The 13,619-nt window shown below is 36.5% G+C and overlaps 1 protein-coding gene across 1 annotated transcript; it reads right to left on the reverse strand.

Annotated features, from left to right (window-relative positions):
* Positions 1-2,336: 2,336 nt before the first annotated feature.
* On the reverse strand, positions 2,337-6,337 carry LOC142178045 (uncharacterized). Its single transcript, XM_075247363.1, has 6 exons — positions 5,908-6,337; positions 5,343-5,766; positions 4,914-5,282; positions 4,339-4,499; positions 3,490-3,701; positions 2,337-2,846 (listed from the first exon to the last, which is right to left on the reverse strand). Exons 1-6 carry the CDS (start codon positions 6,335-6,337, stop codon positions 2,337-2,339), a joined length of 2,106 nt encoding a protein of 701 aa, XP_075103464.1.
* Between the last annotated feature and the right edge of the window lie 7,282 nt (positions 6,338-13,619).

Below are 13,619 nucleotides of genomic sequence, written 5' to 3' on the forward strand. Positions count from 1 at the left end.
TCTTAAGTGGGCCAGTCCTATGCGGTCCGGTCCTAAACGGTCCCGGGCTTCACGGGATTATTACTGAAACCGGCTCGGGACCGGGACCTCGAACTAACGGTCCAGGGTTAAGAGGGCCGGGCCCGAGCCTAAGTGGGCCTAAACGGGCCTAAACGGGCCCAATAGAAACTTTCTATTTTCAATTTTTTTTATAGAAGTTAGAGAAAAAAAAATAGTAATAAAGATATTTAAGCTATATTCGATTTATATACTATATATACATCTTAAAATATATATATACTATATTATATATACATAGTATACATCTTAAAATATACTATATATACATCTTAAGATATACTATATATATATATATAGTATAGTATAGTAGATCTTAAGATATATGTATATATAGTATATCTTAAGATGTATACTATCGAATATGACTTATAAACTATGTATATATATTATAGTATATATATAGTATATTATAGTATATATATACATCTTAAGATATATATATATACACACACACACTATACTATATATACATAATATATTCGATATACTCGATATACATATATATAAGCTTATATATATATATACTATACTATACTATATATACATCTTAAGATATATAAGCTATATTCGATTTATATACTATACATATATCTATATTTTAACATGATCAAGTGGCGGGCGGTAATCCGCCATGCCTCCTCAACTAAGCTAAAATAGAAATCACCGTGTGACCGGGAACTGGACTTGTTTCACACCTCTGCTGACTTTTATAGCATGTCCTGATGCAGATCTAACCATATGAGTAGTTTTTTGAAAATATTTCGTAGGTATTAAACCTTCTTGTATGCAGCTAACATCTGCTCCACTATCAATCATGGCAATGTTTGTAATAGAAAAACTATTATCAATGAGAATAGTACATTTGATATACCATTTATGAGCAGTAATAATTTGCATCATTCCTAAAAACATATCATGTTTAGGTTCAAAACTAATAGGTTTTTCTTCAATATCATTTTTAGAAATACCTTTATTTTTATCATTAGATTTCTCAGCTAGAGAATTGATTTTCTCAATCTGAGTAATCCTATGATCACAAAATATTTGATTTTGTTTAAGAGATGTAATCTCTCGTTTCAAGTTTTCAACTTCAAATTTTAAGTCATCGAAAGAAGAATCTCTTGCTGGAATAGTACTTTTATTTGAAAGACGGTTATTAACCTCTAATAAAGAATAAGGTGGGGAATATTCAAATTCTTTTTTAAAAGGTTTCGAAAAACTTGCATTTGAACTAGAACTTGGACTAGCAGCCAAATTAATAATTTTTTCATGAAGGTTTTCATCAGTAACTTCTTTTAAATCACCGTGTGACCGGGAACTATACTTGTTTCACACCTCTGCTGACTTTTATATATGTCTGAGAGGTTTTCACCAGTTAAAGATTTTTATTTTAACATACTTGAGAATTCTTAATCTAGCTAATTTAGTACCCTTTTATTTAAAGACTGGCGGTAATCCGCACAATCAATAAGGATATAAGAATTGAAATATACTTGAATTTTATATATAGTTTAATGACTGTATGGAAGGTTAAAACCTTTACTCAAGTAAGGGGCCTGTCTTAATATAATACATACTTTTATTGAGCCCATGTGTCTAGCAGTTCTAACCGTAAAAGAAGATGCCCTTTTAACTCCTTTATCGGGCTGAGGTTCACGGCTGGCTAGACGAAGCCACTAAGGCAAAGCCAATAAGAGCAGTGTTATATTAGACTGTACCAACCATCTTGACACCAAGTCAAAACTCTATATATAAAGTTCATTTATATTTAAATAGATGCCGTCTCTTTCATGGTTTATATAAGAGAGAAGTTAGATACTCAACATAGATATGAAGTCTCTTAGCCGGACATCGTCACGGCCAGAGAGGAGAGACTAGAAGAAAAACTAACTAAGAAAGAAATCAGTACCTTTTGGCCGGGATGCAAGGCCTAAAGATGAAGAACTGAAAACTCTTTATTTACTTGTGTTCTTCTATTACAAGCTACAAACTGCTAACTTCTTACTTACAATCTAGAGAGAGAGAGAGAGAGTATTAGAGAGATAGGGTCTCGAATCCTTCTTCTCTGAACAAACGAATGAATCCTATATATAGAAAAACAAGAATCTATGAACAGTAAAAAGTGGGTCCCGTGGGTCCCTGTTACAGTGTTTCTACTGTTGAAACAGTGTATCTACTGTTGATGAACAGTATATCTACTGTTTGAGTGGGTCCGGCGGCTTCACTGTGTTGTAGGTCCGGCGACTTCACTATTCTTGTGGGGTCCAGCTGTTTTACTATGCTGGTCTTTTGTCTGCTTCTTTCATTTTGAGGATGAATTCTTCAGCATTTTGGAAATCTTTATCATACAGTATTCTCTCTGATTCAAGGGGTTGAGAATCTTCAGCGATATCATCATTGCTGGTTTCACTCTGCATGGAAGTGTCTGATTTCTCAATTTGATTAATGGAATGAAGTAAATTTCTTTTGACTTCTTCCAAGTAATTGTTAATCATCTCTGCTTTATCTCCTTCTTGAAAGGAAATTCTTCTGGCAATATGCCGTACTGAGCTGTCATCAATTACCTCTTTCTGAGGTTTGCTGGAATATTCTTGGATCTTTATTTCGATTGAATCCAAGAGTTCTTGACCATATAATGTCTTTGTTTTGGGATCCTTCTTCATTAGTTTGTCCCAAAAATTGTTGCAAAAAGCCCTGTATAAGCATGGGATATGTTCTTCGGTGAATCCGACTTCTGGAGTCCATTTATGAATCCAGGGAATAGAAAATTCCAGAAAGAAATAAATCTGGTTAATTTTGTCCGGGTAACAGATATGATCCGTGTGATATAAATTGTTTATAAAAGGGGATCATTTTATCCATTCTTTGTATAATATGAGAAATAGATCTGGTAAAATTTTTATTGTCGGACCGTGGTATGACCACCAGTTCAAAAACTAATTAGGAACAGCTTCTGCAAATATCTTTGCACATACTTTAATAAACCAAGTATGTTTATGTCTATCATTGTTATAGTATAATACTTTATCAAATGCTTGAATATAATCCCAATAGGTAAAATTCATTCTGGATTTGTTAAGGCTTATCTGCCTTTCTTTCATTGTGGATATACCCCAGTCTTCAACATATATAATCTGTTTAATAATAATCTTCGAGAAGTTATAAACGTTCTCGTCTGTGCTATATCCAGAAAAGTGCTGAAAATCTGCACTGCCAGTACTGGTTAATATTGTGTCATAATAGGATCGGGTTTTGTATGACTCACCCGGATAATATAATCCATTTATTAAATACCTTTGGAAAATACCAAAATAAATCAAATTTTGAAAATATATTGGCATCATATAATCTAGACAACAAATCTCTTTTATTAGGGATAGGATATCTAACCCACTTCAAATATTTATTCAAAGGTTTATAATTAATGACCAATCTAGGAATACCACGTTCCTTTTCAGCTGCGTTATTAACATAAAAAGCTGTACAAGACCAAGGAGATTTTGAGGGTTTTATCAAACCCTTTTGTAACAAGCTATCAATTTCCTTTTTGCAGAATTCTACTAATTCCGCGTTCATTTGACAAGGTCGAGATTTAGTAGGAATATCATCCTCAGAGAAATTATCTTCATATGGAAGAGTGACTATATGCTTTTTACGATTCCAAAAAGCACTAGGATGATCAGCACATATCAATAGCAATCTGCTCGGAAATCAATTTGATTTTTTCCTGTATTTTAGTAGAATTCATAGTATCAAATATATTCATACTAAATAATTCTAATTGTAAAGAATCAACACGTTTCTGCTTCATATCAATTAAAGCATTAATGTCTCTAGTTACTGGATCTGTAACAAAAGTATAACATATCTCTTTATCCTTATAAGTAGCAGTAAAACCTTTCGAGTCTATGCTAGTAAAAGGATAAATAGCGTTGATAAACGGTGTTCCAAGTATAATAGGCGGGTATAACTGGTTTTTAACCAAGAAAAAGAAGTGAGGAATACAGACTTTATTCTGACAAATACCCGTATTAGGAAGTTTATACTTTATATCTAAAGCATGTCCTGATGCAGATCTAACCATATGAGTAGTTTTTTGAAAATATTTCGTAGGTATTAAACCTTCTTGTATGCAGCTAACATCTGCTCCACTATCAATCATGTCAATGTTTGTAATAGAAAAACTATTATCAATGAGAATAGTACATTTGATATACCATTTATGAGCAATAATAATTTGCATCATTCCTAAAATCATATCATGTTTAGGTTCAAAACTAATAGGTTTTTCTTCAATATCATTTTCAGAAATACCTTTATTTTTATCATTAGATTTCTCAGCTAGAGAATTGATTTTCTCAATCTGAGTAATCCTATGATCACAAATCATTTGATTTTGTTTAAGAGATTTAATATCTCGTTTCAAGTTTTCAACTTCAAATTTTAAGTCATCGAAAGAAGAATCTCTTGCTGGAATAGTACTTTTATTTGCAAGACGGTTATTAACCTCTAATAAAGAATAAGGTGGGGAATATTCAAATTCTTTTTCAAAAGGTTTCGAAAAACTTGAATTTGAACTAGAACTTGGACTAGCAGCCAAATTAATAATTTTTTCACGAAGTTTTTCATCAGTAACTTCTTTTAAAAGTTCTATTACATTATCAGATGTAATAGTTTTCACGTTTAAATCTTGAAATTGTGATTGCAATTTATAAAATTCATCATCATCACAATTACATGTATCACCTTTGTAAGTTGTACAAGTATTATCAATATTTTTATCACTATCAGATAAGTCAAGTAAATCAATTTCAGCTTCCGATTCTGACTCAGAATAATAATCAGATTCTGATCCAGAAGTGTATAACAAACTATCAACCTTATCACGTAACTCATCGTCTAGTCCTAAGGTTTTCAGCTTTTGAAGCTTACAATTTGGGGCTATATGGCCAAATGTACCACACTTATAACACTTAATGTCAGCAAGATCTCGCTTAGACCTATTTTTGGTAAATCTAGTAGCCTTACGATGGGCTTTCTTAGTTTCTCGTTCTTCTTTGGATCTATATCTAGATCTCTTTCTCCTATAAGGACTGTCTTGGTTGGGGTATCTATGATACTTATGTTTCTTCTTCTTATGAACGGAACTCTCGGGTAAACCGAACTGGGTACAAAAATCTCCTAAGTGGGATTTTTCTTTAAACTTATCCATCTTAAGCTGTCTGGACAATCTTAACTCATTGCACATGTTTAACCCTTCCCGTGTGCAAATTCCTATCAACTTACCATAGGTATAATTATTGTATGGAATTTCACCATAGCTTCCTCTTAGAATCTTTCTAACTCTTTCCGCAAATATGGAGGGAAGGCCATCTATAAACTTAGCTTTCCAATGGTCCAACTTATTCTCTGGTAGTTCCATTACTCTACTCAGAAAAGTGTCTTTATACCATCTAAATTCGCTTAAGGTCCTACATCTAAGGCCATTAAGCAAAGTTCGGACAGTCTCATTCTGATTGGTAAATCTACCATTGAAATGTTCTAAAATAGTAAGAATAAGGGTATAAACCGCATCTTCTCTATTTGCCACTAGGGCCATGCCTAAGTTATCAACTCCTTCGTCAATGGCTTTAGCGTTAATAACCATTGCTCTATCTTCTATAGTCAAATAATTATCCCACCAGCCACGAAGTTGGCCAGTAAAACTTGCAACAATCATTCTGCAAATATTTCTATCTGTATTTTTCATACTTTTATAGATAGGTTCATACATAAGCATTCTATGTACAAGAATAGTTAACTGCCTATCAGTCAAACCATCAAGATTCCATTCATAAATTTCGGAACCACTGTAAGACGTATTAGTTTGATTCCAATCACGTTCCTCTATTAAAACATCTTGAGGAGTAGGACGATTGTAATAATAAGTTTGCATTCTGGGTTTATCAGCATATCTGCTATCAGCAAACTTACTATTCTTTTTGGGATAACTATTGAGTTTATTAATCTCTAACAAAACATCATTTTTGTAATCAAAAGTAGCGTCCATTTTATCAGCAAAATCTTTTGATAAATCAATAGGTTTGATATTCAAACCGGATAACTTTTTATCAAGAAGTTCTTCTAAATCATTTAAAGATTTAAATTTAAAATCCTGAATCTCAGGGGGTCTTTGTATATGAGTAAGAACAGTTTGAGCTTCTGATTTGCTTTTTGAAGTAGAGGCAATATCAAATTGATTTCTGAGCAGATTGCTATTGATATTTGTGCTGATCATCCTAGTGCTTTTTGGAATCGTAAAAAGCATATAGTCACTCTTCCATATGAAGATAATTTCTCTGAGGATGATATTCCTACTAAATCTCGACCTTGTTAAATGAACGCGAAATTAGTAGAATTCTGCAAAAAGGAAATTGATAGCTTGTTACAAAAGGGTTTGATAAAACCCTCAAAATCTCCTTGGTCTTGTACAGTTTCTTATATTAATAACGCAGCTGAAAAGGAACGTGGTATTCCTAGATTGGTCATTAATTATAAACCTTTGAATAAATATTTGAAGTGGGTTAGATATCCTATCCCTAATAAAAGAGATTTATTGTCTAGATTATATGATGCCAATATATGTTCAAAATTTGATTTATTTTGGTATTTTCCAAAACACTTGAAATGCCAGAGGGAAACTCTGCCTCTGTTCAGAAGCATCCGGCCATACAGTCGAGGCCGCTAGGGAGATATCAACTCAGGGACGAGCCGTCCCCATCTCATAGCACTTCCAAGGGATGAGCGAGGGCTAGTCAGGCTTATGAACCATCAGCTACACCAGTCCCTGAGGCACAGGATATACCAGTTCATGATATCCCCGATGATGGTAGGGGGGAGATGCTACAGTTGTCGGACTTGAAATATAAAAGAAGAAAGAGATTTGGGAGGACCGTTTTGTCAACGTGGTCGCCTTCACCAGCTTCCATATGTGGTGGCCAGTAAGGTCGCTAACTCTTGAGCGATAGTTTTTGTTGACAGATTTGGAGAGGTATAACCCGTGCATATTGAGACAGTTCCGAGCACGAAAGGGATGGATGTGGTTTACTAGAGTATAGTGGATGCCAAAGAGTACCTTGTCCGTGAATTCTATGCCAATGTCGCTCAGATAAAAAAAGGGGACGAAGGTGACCAAAGTACGTAACCTCAATGTGAGGTTTGATCAGCATACACTCAACACGTACTTAGGCTTCGAGGATGTTGAGCCAAAGGAGTATTTGGAAAAATGTGCATTGGGGGACGAAGTCCGACCTTGGTTAGCGGAGATGCTAGCACCACCAGGGCCACCACCTCCATGGATTGCCGCTAGGTTCCCATCCACTGGAGCACTCTGAGTTTCGAGGCGAAGGGGTGGCAAACCTTTGTCTGTAGTAGACTGGATCCGAGCCAGAATGAGACTCACCTTCCGATTCCTCGGGCAGTTCTGGTGGCATCTATTATGGCTGGGTACCCAATCAATGTGGGTGTCGTGATGTCAGCCAACATCTCTGTAATCGCACAACAAGATGAATAGTCCTACCCATATCCCAACACTATTAAAGAATATCTCACTGATGCAAGGGTAGAGCCGAGGGATTACAACACAAAGGTGAAGCCGAAGAAATCTTTTACTTGGTACTCATTGATGGATGTGAACAACCCGAAGAAGAAAGTTCAGCCTCCTACCACCACATGCCAGTCTGATGAGCCAGCCGTGGTAGTTTCTGAGATAGTTGATATTCTACCTTTTCGGCTGAGCCTTCTTCCAGCGTTACAGCTATGCCTCTGCCATCATCTATAATTCCTGCTACAGCTCAATCCACAGCTCCCACCTCAGCTCTGAGGCCAGTGCCCATACCTACTGCCCCACTATCTGCGCTGCGAGTCTCCCAAGCATTGGCGAGTTTCAACAACTGGATGCAGATAGATACTGCAAAGTTGTCTGACTTGTCCAATACTGTTGCATGGGTCGGTGATAGAAGTGCTTCGAAAGAAAGTAAAGAATATGAGAAAGTCCCAGTACAGCAAGAAGTCAGTGGATAAGCTCCGAAATGAGGTGAACAGAATTGCTACAGTCGGAGACCTTTCCTTTGACATGCTGCTTGACCTGCACCAGTCTGCCCCAGATCCTTCAGCCCCATCTACCGGTAGCACCAGCTGGCCAGTCTGAAGAGCCAGACCTTGCTGCCAACACTACTGAGGCAGTGCATCCTTGAGTCCAGGATGCTGAGATCAAATTGGTTGATCCGGAGGGCGATGACATTGCTGGGGACACAGAGATCTCCAAGGAGCCATAGGGAGTTTTCTTCACTCTTTCCCTCTTTTACTCTTATTTTTCTAAGCATTGGGGACAATGCTTATTTTTATTTAGTGGTGGAGTTTTTTTGACATATTTGGTACACTTTGATGCATTTGGCCTGTAATAATTTGATTATATTCTCTCTTTTCTTATTTGTATGTATATATCGTTTCTCTTTCTCATTATATATATTCATCCTATCTTTAGTAGTTTTTGCTTATTAGCTTCTTTATTTTTGTTTCCATATTAGTTCTTGTTTTGTTAAGTAGCTTCTTTTTATGTTTTAGTAGATAATAAGCCTTCTCTTTTCTTAACGTCACAGTTCTTTCCAAAGATAGTTGTTGTGTGAACCGGGTGACTCATCCCATCGATTGATGGAGTGACAACCTTCTTAAGGGAATTAGTCCGTTTTGTGTTTAGGTAATAATAGTAGTAGTAATGAATAAAAAGACCTAATTAAGTCGTTCTCTAAGAGTCAACCATGCTTCAATTGGCACCAACACACTTAACTACGTGTTTATGGTTAGAGACAAGGCTTTTAAAAGAAATAGCTCTAGTTAGTAACTTTGTGACTCTTGAGTTGACTTTGGTAATTATCGAGTGGTTTAATTGGACCATAGTGATCTTTAAACTTGAATGTGGTCATTGTAGGTTCTCCGCTCTATCCTCTTTTACAATCTAATTGCGTGAGGAGTGAGATGAATTGTTGCTAGTCCAAGTATCCATGCGAAAGGTCTAAAACTTGTCCTGAATATGTTTCAAGGTGAAATCCTAAGTTTTGCTTGGTTTGAGAAGTGATTGTAGACTCTCCTTGGCCCATTTGAGTTTTCTATTGCCAACCAATGTCGTTATACCTAGTCAACCCCTTCGAGCCTCTAGCCTTTTTTATTTGATAATCATGTTATAAGCCTTTACCCATTTTGCCGTGACCCTCTCTTGGCACCCGGACTTTCCTTAACACTCTTGTGAAACAAATGGCTTAAAACGTAAGTTTGGGGGAGAGATGAGGAATTTGAAAATTATATCAAGGCACAAAATTAGAAAAGAAATGATCTCTATGATAAGAGAAGGCAAGAAAAGAAAAGAACAAAAAAAAATGCAAAAAGTGAATAAGGAGAAGGGATAAAATTGTGCAAATTGTAGGAATGTTGGAAATTTGGTCTCCCATGATGAAATCCGAATAAAAAAGGAGGGTTCCGAAGCACAAGGAAATAAAGGACGCAGAAGCAAAGAAGTGCGGTCCGCAGAAGGAATTCTACTGCCTTAGAAGAAATTGCGGACCACAGAATTCCATCTACGGCCGCGACCCAAGATATAGAACCCAACATGATTTTTACAAATATGCGGACCGCACAAGAATTGTGCGGCCGAAGAAGTTACTTCGCAACCGCAATCCAGAAATGTGCGGCTGCAGAATCTACTCTCCTGCCAACTGAAGAAATCTACGAATCGCTCATGGAATTGTGCAGCCCCAGAACCTCACGAGGGGAATTTTTGTCAGTGAATTTTGGCCCTCTATAAATAAACGAGTTTCACAAATTTAGGCCAAGTTTTAAAGAAAAAGTTGCTGTAGCTGTTACCTTTTACTACTTTAGAAGTTTGGAACCATTTTAGTGTTTTAGCATTATCTTTTACCATTTTATTCTTTGAATATGAGTTTCATTAGTTTTTCTTCTTTATTTACCTCAATTCCCATTAGGAGGAGCTAGATTTTTACTAGGGTTATGACCCAACCCTAGTGTGTAATCCTTATGGTTATTTAATTTAATGCTTGTTTATGATTGGGTGTCGATTAGCTTAGTTCATGCTTCAATTTTAGAATTAATGGTTGCAAACATTGTTTCATGCCTTTTTGACTTAGTCTCTACTTGAGAAAGAGGGACCTTGTCTAGGATAACTTGGCTAACAAGAAATTGGGCTAATTGAGAGATTGATTAGCCTAATTAAAGGTTTAAAACTAGAGATGGTAAGAACCCGACTTGAGCTTATATCAACTATTTGTTTTGATACCCATTTGGACTTGAGAAAGTCAAATTGGGCAAAATCCCTCTTTGACCGAGAAGTATTGAATGTGTAATGGAGAGTTGAGAGCTATAATATACCCCAATCAAGAAAACAAATATTAATGTCTCTATCCCATTAGGCGAACACTTAGGTTATGGTCACATCCCTAGGCCTTTAAACTATTTGGAAAAACACCAAAAATATTCATTTCTAGTTTCTTTTCCTTAGCTTGCAATTATTAGAGTAACATTAGAAGTAGAAATTGAAACTCTGTTATGGAAGTGCAATTTAGGTAGTCCATTCGTTTTCTTCAAATATATACTCCTAACACCCCTTATAACTCTATGTGGATTCGACCCCAACTCATAATTGGGTAATTTATACTGCATACAACCGTATCATATCTCTTATCGAAATGTGTTGTGGACGTCATCAGGCATGGAATGAGATAGTTCATGAAATACGAGAAGGCATGAAAACAATTATTTTGACGGCATATATACACTCGTCACCTTGCATATACGTCGTTACACACGTAATTCACATAACATATAGTTCAAAGGTTCCTAGTTCCCTCAAATCAAGGTTAGACCCAACACTTACCTCACTCGACAACACAAGCAATCAACCAACCACGACCTTGCCTTTTGAACAAGCCTCAAAACCAACCAAATCTAGAAAATTATTGACCAAATGATTCAAAATAAGCTTTAGGAACTACCCACAAATGAAAGAGGTTCAATTTATATCATTTTTGAAAAGTCAACCCCGGGCCCGCTTGGTCAAAAATCAGATTCAGACCAAAACGGGATCACCCATTCTCCTCGAGCCCGGTTATGTGATTTGTTTCGAAATCCGAACCCAATTCGAGCAATTTTACAAAAATCACCAATTTTTCCCAAATCCCTTATTTCTACCATGGAAATCCTAAATTTGATGTTGAAATCTCATGAAATGTAATGTGTAATTGAAAAGAAATTGATTAAAGTTACTTACCAATGAATTTAGAAAGAAAAGTCTATTGGACAATCGCTTACAGGGTGTTTAGGGTTAAGAGATTGTGAGAAATGAGCAAAATTCCATTTTTCTCTCTTTTACCCAGCTGCGAACACCGCATTTGTGAGACAAGGGTCGCAAATGCGAACCCTGTCAGAGAAGAGTAAAAGTCGCAAATACGACATTTAAATCGCAAATGCGAACCCAGATCCATTGTAAATGTGACCGAGAACTTTGCAAAAGAGAAGCTGTAGACTAGGGGTTAGTGACCGCAATTGCGACCACTTCCTTCGCAAATGCGAAGGTCCAGAGTTCGTAAAAGTGCACAAATAATTGCAAATGCGAGATTCACTGAGCCCAACCCATGCTCGCAAATGCGAAAGGTTCTGCGCACGCAATTGCGAGATCTGCAACAAAGCACCAACACTGGTATTGCACCAACAAATATTTCCTTTGCAAAACTCCGTTTTAAGTCATTCCTTTTCAGTGTATTCAGACCTTAGAACCCTAAAAACATTCTCTCAAGTTTTTCTCATGATCCAAGACCCAAACAAAGGGCAAACAACACAAATCAAGTGTCGGGAATCTCGTGGCGCTAATAAGTTTCTTGTTCTTCTTGTTGTTGCTCATTTGATTTTTGTTCCAACTCGTGTGGGAGGTTAGTTTAAGTGGTTTATGTTTTGTAAATACTCCCTCATATTTTTAATATCAACCCTAGGTGATTTCAAGTCTACTAAAGTGATTCTAGTGCCGAAAAACCCTAATTGATTGCTAGTTTCGCTTCCTTGTTCTTGTGGCAGCATTGGAGGGATATTTCGTGGACAATTAAGGTCAAATTGGAGTTGTTCTTTCTGTTTAAATGTAAGAAACCCCTTACTCTACATGTATTTAAGATTATCTAAATGGCGACTTAGTCATTGAAGCTAGAACTTGTGAAATATATATCGAAAGGCTTGGTAGTAATGTTGTCGGTTGGTGGACTGTTTTGGGAGGCCCAATATGATTATTATTGATGTTGTTTGGGTTGTTTGGTGATTATTTTGACTTGTGGGAAGTCATATAAATAGGGGTGATTCTGTCCGTTTTCTCGTAAAATAGGTTGCGGCCGATACATAATAGTACGACGCTTAAACGATAACGATAATGTCATTTCTCTTATTGTAGACTAAGGAATCGTGACATTTGCATAGCTTGAGGTTGGGCAGTATATACAAGGTATGTGAGGATATCCCTTTCCTTCTTTTGCATGACTCCGATTGTACATAATGTAATGAACGAGCTTCCAAAGATACTCCACTCTTAGAAGCTAGCAATACTTACATTGTTTCCCTTCTTATGGAACGATTGATGTTGATGTTGCTTCTCTTTTTCTTATGTTATCAATGTTGTTGTTACTTCCTGATTCTTATAAGATTCATGATGAAGAGTTAGTCCTAATAATGGGTACGGATGATACCGACCTTACGTCACTCCGAAGTTCAGAATGTGATTCCATTGAGTCCAGCATACATTATATATATGTACCTATTTTACTCTACCGAGCTGTGCTATAGTCGTCCGGGTACGAAACCTATTGTTTAACCATTGATCAGTTGGGTTTTACCGAGCTCCACGTGGCTGGGTACGATTCTATCGAGCCTTATGATGGTCGGGTACGTTTTTATTGAGCCTATTACAGTCGAGTACGATATGATGATGATGATTCCCACATAGGCGTATGTTTTAAAAGTTTATGTATATATATGTATGTATCATGCATTTCATGTCAGTAGCCCTCATAGGTAACCAAATGTTACATGTTGTATATTCTTTATCCCTGTTTACATTACTGTTCATACTTATTCTTTCCTGCCTTACATACTCAGTACTTTATTCGTACTGACATCTTTTTATTTGTGGACATTGCATGTCGTGTGGCAGGTCCTGATAGATGGGTGGGCGCAGATCCCCCACCATATTAGGCTGCCCAGTTCAGCGGTTATTGGCGAAATCCCTTCTTCGGACTTGCTGTGGTCTTGGTATGCATTGTTGTTATAGAAATTATGGGTATGTCGGGGCCCTGTTCCGGCAATGTTGCAGCACTTATGTTCCTTTAGAGGCTCATAGATAGGTGTCGACTCATGTATAGTTTGGTATGCCTTGTAAGCTGATTTTTGTTGTATAGTCTTTCATGGAAGCGCGGTAGCTCGTACCTTATATATAATTTATTGACAGTCTTTTCATCCCATGTTATGTATGTTCA

Source organism: Nicotiana tabacum, chromosome 24 (assembly GCF_000715075.1).
Source record: "Nicotiana tabacum cultivar K326 chromosome 24, ASM71507v2, whole genome shotgun sequence".
NCBI classification, from domain to species: Eukaryota; Viridiplantae; Streptophyta; class Magnoliopsida; order Solanales; family Solanaceae; genus Nicotiana; species Nicotiana tabacum.

Bases quoted from the DNA above. Each gene is read 5' to 3' on its own strand.
- LOC142178045 (XM_075247363.1), bottom strand. From the start codon at position 6,337: ATGATCAGCACAAATATCAATAGCAATCTGCTCAGAAATCAATTTGAT. The intron at 5,767-5,907 runs GTTCCGAAATTT...TGATTGTTGCAA, and splicing joins AACTAATACGTCTTACAGTG to GTTTTACTGGCCAACTTCGT. The intron at 2,847-3,489 runs GTCATTAATTAT...AAAATTAACCAG, and splicing joins AACGTGGTATTCCTAGATTG to ATTTATTTCTTTCTGGAATT.